Genomic DNA, 17,250 nt, shown 5'->3' on the forward strand with positions numbered 1-17,250 from the left:
ACTTACGCTTTTTAACTATGAGAGTTTTTTTCCTGAAATTGTGTGTGTTGAAAACTAAATTCATTAATGTTCAAAAGGTAAGGAGAAGAGAGATTGAAAAGATGTTTTTTCCTTATCTTGAATTGAAAGGTATGTTAAATCCCTTATCTTGGAAAATTCATTAACCTCTTTTTAACCAGGATACAAATAAGCATTGGTGTCTTATTCACGTAGCAATGTGTTCTTACATAGAGCCTGGGATTCCAGAAAACTAGACTTGTTAGAAAGATAGGCTGAAAGGGCAGCCTGAGGTTAGGAAGCAGGTGCATGGTTTCCTATCAGCAGCTGACTAGGTACATGTAGATGTTGATGCCTCTGGTTCTTGCTAAAACTTGCCCTCACTTGAAGCATTCTCATCTTAAGCTTTACATTAACCTCCTTTGTTAATATCCTTCTTAGAAGGACTCTTCTAAGGAACATCAAAAGAAGCACAGCTATCACCATTATCACCACTATGACTACCTATTCTATAATTTCACAATCCGTTACTCACTGCTTTGCCAGTACTTTCAGAGTTGTTATAGCTCATAGACTGATGGGTGACCAGATAAAATGGGGCCAAGCAAAGAGGTTATCATTAGATAATTTCCACTGTTGCTTGAGTGCCTTTTAAGCTGTATGTAGCTGATGTAGGTGTATTTAGTTTATACCACTGTCTTCATCCAAAATTATCAGAGGTTGTCAAGGTAAACTGGAAAAACATGGATAATCCAGGCTAAAACAAAAGAGTAACCAAAGGAAACAGAATGCTATCTTGTTCCTAAATTTGGCTCTAAATTTGAAGTAACTAGAGCAGAAGGAGAAATACAGCATGTTATAGTTTTCATTTCTTAATAAAGGAAAACACATACATTCCTTTATAAATATAAAGTTTACATATGATTTAACTCTAGCAAGAATTTATCACATACATTTTTTTTTTAAGATTTTATTTATTTATTTGAGACAGAGAGAATGAGAGAGACAGAGAGCACATGAGAGGGGGGAGGGTCAGAGGGAGAAGCAGACTCCCTGCCGAGCAGGGAGCCCGATGTGGGACTCGATCCTGGGACTCCAGGATCATGACCTGAGCCGAAGGCAGTCGCTTAACCAACTGAGCCACCCAGGTGCCCCTTTATCACATACATTTTAAAATTATTTTTATCATGATTTTATCAAAGATATACAAATGCTTTCTTATTATGTTAGCTTCCAGTAAAATTAGAGGATAAAATTAAATTATCAGTCAGTGAAAGCATTTCTGTGGTAGATGGACAGGTGGTAGTCAGAGGAATTGCAAAATATGTAGGCATTTTTAGTAATGATGGTGATTCTTAAAGAGGCAGCTTTTATTAATGTTCACTATCAATAACCATGATTTGTATTTAATTTTTCTCAATGACTGAAAGTAGAATTTCATTCATAATGTTTATTATTTAGTATTTCCTACATGATCTTAACTTGACAAATTTATAAATCAGCATAGTAAAATGTTTCACCACATTTTCAAATATAATAGCTCTTAGCCTGAAAATATCAAGATTCAAAGTTTGGAAATAATGTTTTATGTCAAATGAAAGGAAATACATATTAAATTCAGCAAATAGTAAAACTGGGGACTTTGTTGTCCAATACACAGTAAAGTGCCCAGTATGATATGGTGTTTGTTTTGATCTAAGAAGAGTCTGACCCAGTATGTTTTTCTTTTAATTGTGGTAAAAAATTGACACAGTATATTTTTATTTCTATAATTTCCTCTTTAAATATTTCTTTTTGTGAAAAGGGCAAGAGGAAGAAGAAATCTTTGAAACTATTTTTAGTTTGTCAATATCAACAATACCTTTCAGAATTATATTTGCCAATATATTTTAAGAGGATTAGTTTTGGCGTATGAATCACTTAATACAACTTAAGTATAAGTCTATATCTTCCTTTCATTCATGATTATGATCCTTTAAAAATATGACTTAGAAGACCTGTGAGTTACTTCGTTTTGTGCATTTCTTTGTTTTTAACAAATTCAAGTCAGGAAATGTTCCCATAATGCATCATTTCTTCTTACTTTAAACCCTTCCATCAGGTGTTCACTATTTCCAAAGAATTGGTACCTCGAGTTCTATCCAAGGTGGTGGAAGCAGTTTCTGAAGAGCTAAGTCGACTGATGCAGTGTGTTTCATCCTTCAGTAAAAATGGAGCATTACAGGTACCAAAATAATTCAGTTCCATGTTGAACTTTTATTTCGTTTAAAACATATAAATGTATTTTTAATCATCAATCTTAAGATAGACAGACAGGGTTTGGGGTGTTTTTTGTTTTTGTTTTTTTTTGATGTATCTGCTGATTTATCATCTACTATCATATCTTTTTTATAAGCCATACCCATGCATTGTCTACAAGTTTTAGAGTTTCTGTTTCTTTGGAGTAGAGCAAGACCTTAATGACTCTTGTGAAATTATCTGAATGCAGATTCCTTCTAAAGTTGTGTGATTTTTTTTTTTTTTTAGTTTACAACTGTCTTCACTAAATTCAGTTTCACAGGAAGTTTTTAGTGACTTTTAATAAATCTTTTCAAACCATTCAGTGCAGTTTTCATAGAAATGACAACAGTCCCTTTGTTCTCATAATCCATTGGTTTATGTTGTAGTTTTTTAAATTACATAATTATAACTAATAGAACTTCTATAAGCCAGATACTTCTTGGTATGTATATAATCAAACGGATAGCAGCCAGGGTATGCACGCATATGGGAGAGTTACTTGCTACCTGTGAACTGCAGTGATCTAGAGCATTGCAAATGTGTTTTTTTAAAAGTACTGGCAGTTTTGCTTCCAGTAGTGGCTGAGGAAGTTTCTGTCAGGCCAACTCCCTACAGATAACAACTATAATCTTGAGTAATGTAGAAAAATAAAAAGTATAAAAACCAAAACCTGACGATACTGGAGAATGACCATCACTGAATGATTCTGGAAGAAATGGCACTTGAGGAATTTTTCACTTTTTACAGATTTTAGCCTCAAGGCAGGCCAAGGGATGCCTACAACTTCACAAAACCTGCTATCATTTTGGCTTGAAGAATAGGCTTCAGGGCATCCACAATTACAGGAAAGTGAGGTATCCCAGAGAGCAGAAAGAAAAAGCCATAAATTTTGTGTATACACTGCCTAAGTCACTGGTTGACCGCTGAGCTACACATGCGTGGTCAATCTCTACTTCAGCCAGCCCAGTTAGGCTAGAAGAACTGAAGTAAAATTGAAGTGCTGCCCAAGAGCCAAGAGTTTTCAGTTTGAGTCCAAATAAGTTAATTCCTTGCTAAAACAAACAAAACAAAGATCAGTCCTCTTCAGAGGCATATTCTAGAATCCAGAGTCTCCACACATAATATTGACAGTGTCCAGGAAACAATCCAAATTTACATGAAATGCACAAACAGAATAAAACAGGAAAATATGACCCGTTCTCAATAAAAAAGCAACCTGAGCCCAATCTTGAGATAACACAGATGTTGGACTTTGAAGACAAGGACTTTAAAGCAGCCGTGTACAGTGATGTAAAGGAGACTATTCATGCTCATAATGAACGAAATAGTTTGGCAATCTCAGCAGAAAAATAGAAACCCCAAAAAAGGAACTAAATGGAAATTCTGGAATGGAAAAATACAATATATGAATTTTTTTAAGTCTACTGGATGTGAATAACAGCAGATTAGACAGGACAAAAGAGAAAGTCAGTGAATTTGTAAATCAACAGAAATTACCCAATATGAAGAACAGAGAAAAGAATCATTGGGAAAAAAATAAAAACTTCAGAGACCTCTGGGACAACATCAAAAAGTCTAGCATACATGTAATTTTATTTCTAGAAGAGTCAGAATGGCTAATCAGTTAATTTATAAAATAAAATAAAAGGATGGTCAACATCATTAGTTATCAGAGAAATGAAAATTAGCACTACAATAATATACCATTACACATCCACCAGAATGAAGAAAATTAAAGACTTAAATACCAAGTGTTGGCAAGACTGAAGAGAAACTAGAGGTCTTGCGCATTGTTGGGAGTGTAAAATAGTACAGTGACAAGAAAAGCTCTTGCTTTAAAAAAAAAAAAAAAGAAAGAAAGAAAGAAAGAAACTAAACACACCGTATGACCCAGCCGTTCCAATCCTATGTATTTAACCAAGAGGACTGAAAACATAATGGCCAAAAGCTGGAAACAGCCCAGGTATCGATCAGTAGAATAAACAAACTGATATGTTCATATAACCAAATACAATTCGGCACTAAAGAGGACAGATTACTGGTACCACCTGGATAAATCTCAGAAGCATTCATCTGAGTGAAGGAAGGCTTACACAAAAGCTCACATACTGTATGGGTTTCACTCACATGAAATTCTCAAACAGATAAAACTATCTATGGTGGAAAAAGTCTCAGGATAGTGCTTTCCTCTGGGTGGTTGAGATTACTAGGGAGGGGCCTGATGGCTAAATTCTTTCAAAGCTAGCAGGGGAGGGTTAGGAAGAGATATCAGATTTAGCTGGAGGACTTTTTTGATACATGCATGTCCATGAGACTACTGGCCTCCTAGGAACTGGGCAGTTATTTCTATATTGGAAAGTTCAAATATATCTAACCCCTGCCCCATTTCACCCTCTCCCATTGGGAATCACTGTGTTAGGCTATTTTCTTTTGAGCAGATAACTCAGATAACTCAGAGGGATTACACGTTAACCTGTAATAATCACTTACATAAGGGCCAATGCATCGGGACACCTGGGTGGTTCAGTGGGTTAAGCATCTGTCTTTGGCTCAGGTCATCATCCCAGGGTCCTGGGATCGAGGCCCATATCCGGCTCCTTGCTCAGTGGGGAGCCTGCTTCTCCCTCTGTCTGCCGCGCCCCCTGCTTGTGCTCTCTCTCTCTCTGACAAATAAAATATATAAAATCTTAAAAGAAAATAAGGGCCAATGCATCAGTCTTCTCAGAACCTTCCTGAGAGCCAGTTTAGAGAGGAGTGCAATGATAGTTTGGTGATTTTAGCTCATCTTTTAACATGACAGTTTCTGGTGTACAATCCTATGTGTATTTTATAAATAACCACAGCTTTTATAGTTGGCATAATTCATAGATTAACTAAAACACCTATCACTTTGAATAAAATTTGGGCACAAAGATTAATTTTACAGTGATTTAATCCTTCTACAATATTCAGTTAAAAGTTCTATCTTATTCTTTGTTTTTGATACTCTCTTTGTAGATCTGTTTCTATATATACTACAGTATAAATAATAGAGACAAACCGCCATATATTTGCTTTCTAGTTACAAACTATTTTCTAGGCTTCTAAGGCACTGAAAAATGAAACCAACCTACTGCTTTTCAAACAGAAAAAGTTTCACTAGATTGGTTACAGAATTTCTAATTAACTCTTATTTAAAAGACTAGCCATGTCTCTTATCATTGTTTTATGTTTTATGCATTGCTAGAGGAGAAAGGCTGTCTCTTTTAAATAGTCTCCTGAGCATCACACATATGGTAGGTACCTGAGTCAAAGGTAGAGAGTGTAAGCTGTGGGCTTCCTCATTCAGAGCCTCTTCAGAAGCTCTGAAGACAATTGATCTGTATGTAAAGTCTCACTTTTTCAAGCTTGCAAAGAAGTTTAAGCTTTAGGTTACCTTTTTTTATTCTTAAAAGTTTTATGCAGCTATAGCTTACCTGCCATACAGTGTTGGCTACAAGGTAAAAAGTATACACAATTCAGTGATTTTTTTTTTTTCTATGTTGACAGAGGTGTGCAGCCATCAACAGAATCACCTTTAGAATATTGCACCTTAGAAAGAAACCTTGGACCCATTAGCAGCCACTCTCCATTGTCCTTCCAACCTCCCTTCCCAGCCACAGACAAGCAGTATTCTGTGTTCTATCTCCATGATTTTTTTTCTTTTTCTTTTCTCTTCCCTCCCTCCCCTCCCCTTCCCTTCCCTTCCTTTTTAAAAGATTTATTTATCAGAGAGAGAGCATGAGCAGAGGGAGAGGGGCAAGCAGACTCCCTGTTGAGCAGAGAGTCCAATGTGGGGCTCAATCCCAGGACCCTAAGATCATGACCTGAACCGAAGTCAGATGCTTAACTGACTGAGCCACCCACATGACCCTCCATGATTTTCTATCCCTCTGATTTGCCTATTCTGAAACTTTCATATAAATGGAACCATATGAATATGGCTTTTTGTGACTGGCTGCTTTTACTTATTAGCATAATGTTTGCAAGATTCATATAGGTTGTAGCATGTACCAGTACTTCATTTCTTTTGATAATATTTCATTGTATAAATATACCACATTTTCTTTATCTGCTCTTCATTTGATGGACATTCATGTTGTTTCTGCTTTTTACCTAATAAGATCATTCACATACACGTTTTTATATAGTTTAATTTCTCTTGGGTATATACTTAGAAGGGGAATCGCTAAATCAAATGGTTACCTTATGTTTAATCTTTTGATGAACTGCCAGACTGTTTTTAAACTGACTGTTCCATTTTACTTTCCTAACAGCAATGTATAAAGATCCCAATTTCTCCACATCCTCGCCAGTACTTTTACTATCTTACTGATTCTAGCCATCTTAGTGTGTGTGAAGTGGTATCTCATTCTGTGGGTTTTTACTTTCTTTCTTTTTTCTTTTTTTTTTTTTTTAAGATTTTATTTATCTGACAGAGAGAGAGACAGTGAGAGAGGGAACATAAGCAGGGGGAGTGGGAGAGGGAGAAGCAGGCTCCCCGCCGAGCAGGGATGCGAGACTCTGATCCCAGGACCCTGGGACCATGACCCGAGCCGAAGGCAGACGCTTAACGACTGAGCCACTCAGGCGCACCTGTTTTTTACTTTCTTGAAGCTATAGGTTGCAGCACATAAGTTTTTAATTTTGATGAAGTCTAATTTATCAGTTTTTTCTTTTGTTGCTTTTACTTCTTTTTTTAAGTTTTTATTTTAATTCCAGTATAGTAACATGCAGTGTTGTATTAGTTTCAGGTGTACAATGTAGTGATTCAACACTTCCATACAATACCCAGTGCTCATGATGACAAGTGCACTCTTTAATCCCCATCACCTATTTAACCTTCCCTCACCTCCTCCCCTCTGGTAACCAGCAATCTGTTCTCTATATGTAAGAGTCTATTTCTTGGTTTTTCTCTCTCTCTTTTTTTACCCTTTGCTCCTTTGTTTTGTTTCTTAAATTCCACATATGAGTGAAATCAGATGGTATTTCTCTTTCTCGTATTTCACTTTGCATAATTCTCTCTAGCTCTCTCCATGTCATTGCAAATGGCAAGATACCATTCATTTTTGTGGCTGAATAATATTCCTGTGTGTGTGTGTGTGTGTGTGTGTACCACATCTTTTTTACCCATTCATCAATTGATGGACACTCGGGCTACTTCTATAATTTGTCTATTTTAAATAATGCCACAATAAACATAGGGGTGCACCTATCCCTTTATTAGTGCTTTTGTATTCTTTGAGTAAATACCCAGTAGTGCAATTGCTGGATCATAGGGTAGTTCTATTTTTAACTTTTTGAAGAACCTCCATACTGTTTTCATATTGGCTGCACCAGTTAACATTCTTACCAGCAGTGCAAGAGAGTTCCTTTTTCTGTATCTATTGTTTCTTGTGTTATTTTAGCCATTCTCACAGCTGTGAGGTGATATCTCGTTGTGAGGTTTTAAATTCCACTTCCCTGATGATGAGTGATGTTAAGCATCTTTTCATGTGCCTATTAGCCATATCTGTGTCTTCTTTGGAGAAATGTTCATGTCTTCTGCCCATTTTTTAATTAGATTATTTGGTATTTGGATGTTGAGTTGTATAAGTTCTTTATAGATTTTGGATACTAACCCTTTATCAAATATGTCATTGCAAATATCTTCTCCCATCCTGTAGGTTGCATTTTAATTTTCTTGATTGTTTCCCTTGCTGTGTAGAAGCTTTTTATTTTGGTGTAGTTTATTTTGCTGTTTCCCTTGCCTCAGGAGACCTATGTAGAAAAAGTGTACTACCGCTGATGTCAATGAAGTTACTGTGTTCTCTTCTAGGATTTTTATGGTTTTAGGTCTCACATTTAGGTTTTTAATTCATTTTTAATTTATTTTGGGGTATGGTATAAGAAAGAGGTCCAGTTTCATTCTTTTGCATGTGGCTGTCCAGTTTCCCCAACAACCATTTGTCGAAGAGACTTTTTCCTACTCGATATTATTCTTTTTTGCTTTGTTGAAGATTAATTGACCATGTAGTTGTGGGTTTTTTCCTGGGTTTTCTATTCTGTTCTGTGATCTATGTCTGTTTTTATGCCAGTATCATACTGTTTTGATCACTACAGCTTTGTAATATAACTTGACTGGAATTTGATGCCTCTAGCTTTGCTTTTCTTTTTCAAGATTGCTTTGACTATTTGAGGTGTTTTGTGATTCCATACAAATCTTAGGATTGTTTGTTCTAGCTCTGCAAAAAATGCTGTTGGTATTTTGATAGGGATTGCAATAAATGTGTAGATTGCTTTGGATAGTATAAATGTTTTAACAGTATTTGTTCTTTCAATCCATGAGCATGGAATGTATTTCCATTTCTTTGTGTCATCTTCAATCTCTTGTATCACTGTTTTATAGTTTTAAGAGTACAGGTCTTTCACTTCTTTGGTTAGGTTTATTCCTAGAGATCTTATTATTTTGGGTGCAGTTGTAAATGGTATCAATTCCTTAATTTCTCTTTCTGCTGCTTCATTATCAGTATATAGAACTGCAACAGATTTTTGTACCTTGATTTTGTACCCTGCCACTTTACTGAATTTGTGTATCAGTTCTAGCAGTTTTGTGGTGAAGTCTTTCAGGTTTTCTATATGTAGTATCATCTGCAAATAGTGAAATTTTTACTTCTTCCTTATGGATTTAGGTGACTTTTATTTCTTTTTGTTTTCTGATTACTGTGGCTTGGACTTCCAGTAATATGTTGAATGAAAGTGGTGAGAATCAACATCCTTGTCTTGTTCCTGACCTTAGAGGAAAAGTTCTCAGTTTTTCCCCCTTGATGATGATCTTAGCTGTGGGTTTTTCATATATGGCCTTTATTATGTTGAGATATGTTCCTTCTAAACCTACTTTGTTGAGGGTTTTTATCATGAATGGAAATTGCACTTTGTCACGGTTCTTATCCTTTCTCTTATTGATGTTATGTATCATGTTAATTGATTTGCAAATATTGAACTACCCTGGCAACCCAAGAATAAATCTCACTTGATCATCATGAATGACTTTTTTAATGTATTGTTGGATTCTGTTTGCCAGTATTTTGTTGTGGATTTTTGCATGTATATTCATCAGAGATATTGGCCTGTAGTTCTCTTTAGTCCTGTCTTTATCTGGTGTTGGTTTAAAGGAAATGCTGGCCTTGTAAATGAATTTGGAAGCTTTCCTTCCTTTTCTATTCTTTGGAATAGTCTGAGAAAAATAGGTATTAACTCTTCTTTAAATGTTTGGTAGAATTCATCTGTGAAGCCATCTGGTACTGGGCTTTTGCTTTGTGGGAGTTGTTTCGGTTTTGGTAGTTTATATGTTTCTAGGAATTTATCCATTTCTTCCAGGTTGTCCAATTTGTTGGCATATATAGGTTTTTCATAATATTCTCTTATAATTGTATTTCTGTGCTGTTGGTTATTTCTCCTCTCATTTGTGATTTTATTTGAATCCTTTTTCTTTTTTTGTTGATAAGTCTGTTTTACTGAGTTTTTCAAAGAACCAGCTCCTGGTGTCATTGATCCGTTCTGTTGTTTTTTTAGTTTCTATATCATTCATTTCTGCTCTGGTCTTTATTATTTCCCTCCTTCTGCTGGTTTTAGGTTTTGTTTGTTGTTCTTTTTCTAGCTCCTTTAGGGTAGGTAGGTTGTTTGTTTTGAGATTTTTCTTGCTTCTTGAGGTAGGCCTGAATTGCTGTATACTTCCCTCTTAGGACCACTTTTGCTGCATTCCAGATATTTTGTCTCATTTGTTTCTGTGTACTTTTTTACTTCTTTGATTTCCTGATTGACCCATTCATTGTTTAGTCACATATTATTTAACCCCATATATTTGTGTTATTTCCAGATTTTTTTCTTGTGGTTGATTTCTAGTTTCATTGTATTGTGGTCAGAAAAGACGCATCGTATGACTTTAGTCTTTTTGAATTTGTTGAGGCTTGTTTTTTGGGCTTATATGTGATCTATTCTGGAGAGTGTTCCGTGTGCACTTGAAAAGAATGTCTACTCTGCTGTAAATCCAACTGGTCCAGTGTGTCAATCAAAGCCATTGTTTCCTTGTTGATTTTCTATTTAGATGGTCTGTCCATTGATGTAATTGGGGGGTGTTAAAGTCTCCTACTATTACTGTATCATTATCACTTAGTTCTTTATGTTTGTTATTAACTGTTTTATGTATTTGGGTGCTCCCATGTTGGGTGCATAGATATATAGAATTATTATATCTTCTTGTTGGATTATCTCCTCTATTATTATACAGTGTTCTTCTTTGTCTCTTCTTACAGTCTTTGTCTTAAAGTCTGTTTCTGTCTGAAATAAGTATTGCTATACTGGCTTTTTTTTTTTTTTTTTTTTTGAGAGAGAGAGAGAGAGAGCACAAGAGGGGGGAAGCAGGAGAGGGAGAAGCAGACTCCCCACCGAGCAGGGAGCCCGACGTGGGACTCGATCCTGGGACTCCAGAATCATGACCTGAGCCAAAGGCAGTCGCTTAACCAACTGAGCCACCCAGGCGCCCTGGCTTTTTTTTGACATCCATATGCATGATAGATGTTTCTCCATCCCCTCACTTTCAATTTGCAGGTGTCTTTAGGTCTAAAATTAGTCTCTTTTAGGCAGCATATAGGTGGATCTTGCTTTTTTTATCCATTTTGTCACCCTGTGTCTTTTGATTGGAGCATTTAGTCCATTTATACTCAAAGTAATTATTGATAGATATGTATTTATTGACATTTTATTGTTTTGTGGTTGTTTCTGAAGATTTTATCTGACCCTTTCTTGTCTTTCTTTTATGGTTTGCTGGTTTTCTTTAGTGATATAATTGGATTTCTTTCTCTTTATTCTTTGCATATTTATTAGTGCTTTTTGATTTGTGGTTACCATTAGGTTTTATATAACATCTTGTGCATATAGCAATTTATATTGAGTTGATGGTCATTTAAGTTTGAACCCATTCTTTACTCCTCCCCTCCCCACATTTTAGCTATATGGTGTCATATGTCACATCCTTTTTTTTTTTTAAATGAGTTCGTTGACTGATTTTTTACAGAATTATTCATTTTTACTGCTTTTATGTTTCCTACCTTCGTACTGTCACGTTTGGTCTCTCCACTCAGAATCTCCTTAACTATTTCTTGCATGGCTGGTTTAGTGGTCATGAACTCCTTCAGTTTTTCTTTGTCTGGGAAACTGCTTATCTCTCCTTCTATTCTGAATGATAGCCTTGTTGGATAGAATATTGTTGGCTGCAGATTTTTCCCATTTTGCATTTTGAATATATAATGTCACTGCCTTCTGGCCTGCTACATTTCTTTTCTTTTTGTTTTTTTAAAAGATTTTATTTATTTATTTGAGAGAGAGAAAGAGAGCATGAATGTAGGCAGAGAGCAGAAGGAGAAGCAGATTCCCTGCAGAGCAGGGAGCCCGACATGGGCCTCGATCCCAGGGCCCTGAGATCATGACCTGGACAGAAGGCAGACACTTAACTGACTGAGCCATTCAGGTGCCCCTGGCCTGCCACATTTCTGCTGAAAAATCCCCTGCTAGCCTTATGGGGTTTCCCTTGTATGTTACTGTCTTCCTTTGTCTTGATGCTTTTAATTTTTTTTTTCTTTGTCACTATATTTTGCCAATTTAATTACAACATATCTTGGCATGGGTGTGCTTTTGTTGATTTTGTTTTGGGTTTTCTGTGCCTCCTGGATCCAGATATCTGTTCCTTTCCCCAGATTAAGGAAGTTTTCAGCTACTATTTCTTCAAATAAATTTTCTGCTCCCTTTTCTCTCTGTTTTCTTGGTCTCCTGTAATACAAATGTTATTATGTTTGATGGAGTCACTGAGTTCCCTAAGTCTATTCTCATTTTGCATAATTCCCTTTCTCTTTCAGCTGGATTACTTTCCATTACTCTGTCTTCTAGGTCATTGTTCATTCCTCTGCTTCTTCCAGCCTACTGTTCATTCCATCAAACATGTTTCTAATCTCATCTCTTGCAGGATTTGTTTTCCTCATATGTGCTAGTCTCTCACCCTTCTCCATAACTGCAGCTCCTTCCCCACCCCAGCAGCATGATGTGTTTCCAAAACCACATCTGCTTAGTTCTTTTTTATCTTTGTGTTAAGGGTCTCTCTGATACCTGCCACTCTCTTCTCAAGTCCAGTGAGTACCCTTATGATCATTGCTTTAAATACTCAATCAGGCATGTTACTTATGTCTGTTTTGCTTAGACCTCCAGCCGTGGCCTTGTCCTATTCTTTCATTTGTGACAAATTTCTCAGTGTTGTAATTTTTTCTAAGTCTCTGTGCCTGTTTCTTGATTTTAGGAAAGTCAGCTATGTCTCCTTTTCTTGAGGGTAATGGCCTAATGTAGAAGAGGACCTGTAGTGTCCTGCTTTGTAGTGTCTGCTGTTCCAGGGCCTGGCACTTCCAGGAGTATCTCCTGGATATGCTGCATGTGATCTGCTGTTTTGTCTTGGCTGCTTTATCCTTCAGGCCAGTTGTCTGCAGTGGCTCCTTTTTGGGCAGGGTGTGGTCCCTGGCCTTAACGTGGCACATTTTAACTAGGTATGCTCTTGTCTGCTTATGAACTGAGACCTGTTGCCACCACTGCCAGAACTGAGGCTGTGCAAAACTCCCAGGTGGGAAGACATGGTGTTGGCAGGGATTTGAGCCAGTGTTCTTAGGGAGGAGACCCACCACATTGGGACTAAGGCAAGCATGATTGGGAAGCGTGGTTCCACAGGAACTTGGGGGAGAGGGCTTGGTGTAAGCAAGTTAGGTAGTGAGTGTGGTGCTATGCTTGTTCCCACAGGCAGCCCTGTGTTTATGGTGACGAGCAGGGGAGGGAAATGGCACATGCCATTTCCTTTGTTCCCTTGAGGGGTGTCTTTTGAACACCCTCTCTCTGGGACGTACTCCAAGTGAGCAAATAGCCTCCCCACTGTATGCCCCAGGTGCTCTTCAGATCACTGTTCGCAGGCTGTATCCAGGTTGTTTGCCAGCCTTCTCTCCAAGAGCAGCATAATGCCCTGCAGAGTCTATCTCAGCCAAGTCTGCTGACCTTTGAAACTCTAGGCTTCCCACCAGCTGGTTGCAAAAACTTACAAAATTTGGCCCCTCTTGCTTTCCAAGCCAGTTGCTATGGGGATTTGTTTTCCTCATATGTACTAGTCTGTCTCTCGTTCTTCCTATTCTACTGATCTGTATTTCTGTCCATATAGCAGTGCCACACTATCTTAATTATTATAGATTTATAGAAAGTTTTGATATCAGAAAGTGTTTCTCTATCTGTGTTACTCTTTCTCAAGATGGTTTTGTGTGTTTGGATCAACTTGTCAATTTTTATAAAAAACAATCACCAAACAAACAAAGCCAGCTGTGATTTTAATAGACATTGCATTAAATCTGCAGAGCTTTATTTTAGGTTTTGAGATTAAAGTCAGAATGCCCAAAAGGGCATAGGTATAAGGAAGTAGGCCAATCCATTTTTTCTTAAATCTGTTGTGTGGGGCAATAATCTAGGGACAGTGTTTCAAATTTTGCTTCTTCTCACAAATAGACTAAAGGAAAAATTACTGGTTAGGTAGTAAATACAGCTTTCTGGAAAATCCTTGTATAGGTTGAACCTTTTTATAACAAGATATCTGACTGCCTGCCTTCACACAGTCATACTTGACTCTAAGTTAATTTTCAATAAAAGAATATTTTGTCATAACTGATTTCTTTGGAGTGTTTTAGAAAGTCTGTTCATGGGGCGCCTGGGTGGCTCAGTTGGTTAAGCGACTGCCTTCGGCTCAGGTCATGATCCTGGAGTCCCAGGATCAAGTCCCGCATCAGGCTCCCTGCTCAGCAGGGAGTCTGCTTCTCCCTCTCCCGCTCCCCCCTCTTGTGTTCTTTCTCTCTCTCTCACTCTCTCTCTCAAATAAATAAATAAAATCTTAAAAAAAAAAAAAAGAAAGAAAGTCTGTTCATAATTAATAGTCACCATGGTAGGTGGGGGATAACTACATGCCAATGGTCTTCTGTCAACCTTGTCCCTGCAGTAACGAGGCTGGAGACTGTCCGCTTGTTTCAATTTAATAATTGATGCAGTTCCCTATGGTCACTTTGTCCTTTTCTCATGTTTAGGCACGGCTTGAAATCTGTGCTTTGAGGGATACTGTGGCTGTTCACCTGACGCCTGAAAGCAAGTGAGATGCTAAATGTTTTTGTTCTGAGTGCTTCATTAAAAATAAAGTTATACGCAACTAATGAATCATTGAACACTACATCAAAAACTTATGATATGCTGGTTAACTGAACATAATAAAAAAATAAAATAAAATAAAGCTTATTAGTATATAAAATCCTTTGTAAAGATAACTGATCAGACTGAGTGCTCATGATTGTGAAGTGATAAAGTTTATATTTGATTAATTTTTAAAAGCTAAAAAGCATAAAAAGCTAAAGCCTCCTAATACTGGTTCTTTGTAGCATAATATAAAGGAAAAAAGACTTAATATGATTTTATATTTTCATTCAGTAAGATAAATCTTAATCTCATAATGATAAATTGGAGCATTATATACTTCTTGAAAAAAGGAGAAAATAAGAATTGAATCTTAATCTATTCATAGCAGACTCTGAGGGACAGTTTAAGCATTGTAAATATCAGCATAAGAGGAAGGCTTGTGGTTTCTCTACAAAATTTTGTAGTGGAAATTTGATGATAATTTTTAGCTGTTTTGAATGAAAGTCAGGATTTCCTATCATTGAAATATCAGTAGGTGAACTGAAACATCACTAACTACTTGCCTATACAAAATTGTTTACTCCATTGTCAATAGTACCTAGGAAATATACTGGGTTATATTGGTAATGTCCAAGTAGTATACAAGTAAAATGTATAGTCACTTCGTGTGATATACTTACTCATTTCCAAGCTTTTGATGACATGGCTTATACCATCAATTTTACTGTGTTTATTACAACTGAAAAGACTTTTAAAAGTTTTTCCTAACGAATGAAGTTAGCTTCTTATTCCTGTTCATAATGGCTGACCAGAAGCCATTTCTAGATGGTTCCCATGTTAGTTTTTTAGCCACACCTTTTCCCAGCCATCATTTTTCTACATAAAGTATTAAATAATAGATGATGGAGGGCACTCCATTCAGTCCCTATCTGATGTGGGTGCATGCTTTGTGTAAGTACCTAGGTATTTATTCCTATTAATTTAACCTTTCAGAGCCTAAGTTCCTCATCTATGAAAGAAAAATAATAAATACTTTCTAGGCAAAGTTTTGAGGGAATTAAATTAAAAATATGCCAAGTTACCTTCTAGACTCTTGGTCTACAAATAATCAGTGGTATCATCTTCATGATCATCATTATTGTCAAAATGTAAAAATAAAGAATAATAGCATTACATTTCTTTTGATTAATTGAGAAGAGGTTTAAGATGATGGTAGAGATAACAGTGGAGACTCCTCTCTACATCAGGAAAGAGGAAAGTCAATTTCATATTGGAAAGGGAGCTAAGTGTGCCCACAAGCTATAACCTATCCCTTGCCCTAACGAGGAACAACTGAAGCTTTCCACTACCAGTTTTTATAATCCTCTTGGGACTTTGTAGTCTGTTTGTTGCTGTGATATTTGCCACTAGTTTGAGAAACATTGCCCAAAATATGTTTGCTGGTACACTGGTGAGGATCCGTTTTTCTAATACAAAATCAAAGACTACCTTACAGTCAAGAATAATTACATTTATTTCTTTACCCTTAAGACAACAAGTTATAAAAGAAAAAGAGAAGTTAAAAATTATTCCTTAGTGACCAGTATAAGTTATTACCAAATAATTTCCCTTTTTAAAAGGCTTTTTATTTGATTCAGTAGCTTTTCTGGTACTTTCTACTTTAAAAAGTTAAGCGTACCAAATTGGTGGGCTTTTTTAATTCACACCTTTTTAGGTTTTCATGAAAAGAGAGGATGTTGAATTAAAATCAATCAGTCAATCTCCATTTATCCTACAAATTTTAGATATAATAATAACTAAATCCTATAGACTATATTTAATTAATGTAAGATATTGGCTGTAAATCAGGCCCTGTACATGTCAATACTATAAATGTCCTCATTTGTATAATCTGTCACAAGATCATCCCTATTTCTACTTCATTTCCTTCCTTTCTTACCAGTTGCTTTAATAGTTCAGTTTTGTTTTGAAAAGACTTTTTAAAAATTGAACATGTCCACATTAAGCTTTCATGTACCATGAGTAGCATCCTTTTGTCAAAATCAGTCTCTCTTTTAGCTTTTCAAGTTCTGTTTCATTTCCTAGTTGAGTTTTTTCTGACCCTACTCCTACAAGGCCTCTGCCTGGGAACTATACACTATACCCTCACTTTTACTTTTACTTTTTCTATTGTTTTTCACTTTTACTTTTTCTCATATTTCTACATGCTTCATTGGCTTTTACTGGTTTCTTTATATTTAAAATATGCTTAAGAATTTTTAATGATGCTCTTAATTCCCCTTAGAAATATGAAATGTTTCAACTTAAATGTTGCTTGTCTGTGTTCCAGGTCTAGTTTTAAACAGGCTTTAGAAGCCCTGCCTCAGCTTTCAAGCGGAGCAGATAAAAAGTAAGTTCTGTATGCTGTTTTCGAGGACCAGTTAAGATGTGTTGAACGTTTTGTTACCTAAAAGTACTTTTTGAATAGATAATGATTTGGGTTTAAGGAAAAGCACTACTTAATAGTCCTTGAATAGTATGCATTATGTTGGCTGTACCTGGCTTGTCTTCAAAGTGACAGAATAAGGTAAAACCTTTCCTCTGGGTTTATGGCAGTTTAGAAATCAGTTCTTTTCTTGTTTTAAGTGACTAATATAGAAAACATTTTAAGAAAGTTTATTTTGACTCAGTAAACTATATTATTGTCCTACATTTTTAAGAAGATAATACTAAGAGAAATAT

At 36.2% G+C, this 17,250-nt stretch overlaps 1 protein-coding gene across 7 annotated transcripts in view; it reads left to right on the forward strand.

Annotated features, from left to right (window-relative positions):
- Positions 1 to 17,250, forward strand: part of EXOC2 (exocyst complex component 2) — a 285,590-nt gene that overhangs the window by 256,574 nt on the left and 11,766 nt on the right. For all 7 annotated transcript variants that reach the window (XM_064597288.1, XM_064597282.1, XM_064597284.1 and 4 more), the window contains 3 exons: positions 2,099 to 2,221; positions 14,427 to 14,488; positions 16,859 to 16,918. In XM_064597288.1, the coding sequence (XP_064453358.1) occupies positions 2,099 to 2,221; positions 14,427 to 14,488; positions 16,859 to 16,918 (245 nt within the window). The remainder of the gene's footprint in view (positions 1 to 2,098; positions 2,222 to 14,426; positions 14,489 to 16,858; positions 16,919 to 17,250) is intronic.

This window comes from Mirounga angustirostris, unplaced genomic scaffold, assembly GCF_029215605.1.
Source record: "Mirounga angustirostris isolate CCGP_5_RB_7025 unplaced genomic scaffold, mMirAng1.0.hap1 SCAF_8, whole genome shotgun sequence".
Taxonomy (NCBI): Eukaryota; Metazoa; Chordata; class Mammalia; order Carnivora; family Phocidae; genus Mirounga; species Mirounga angustirostris.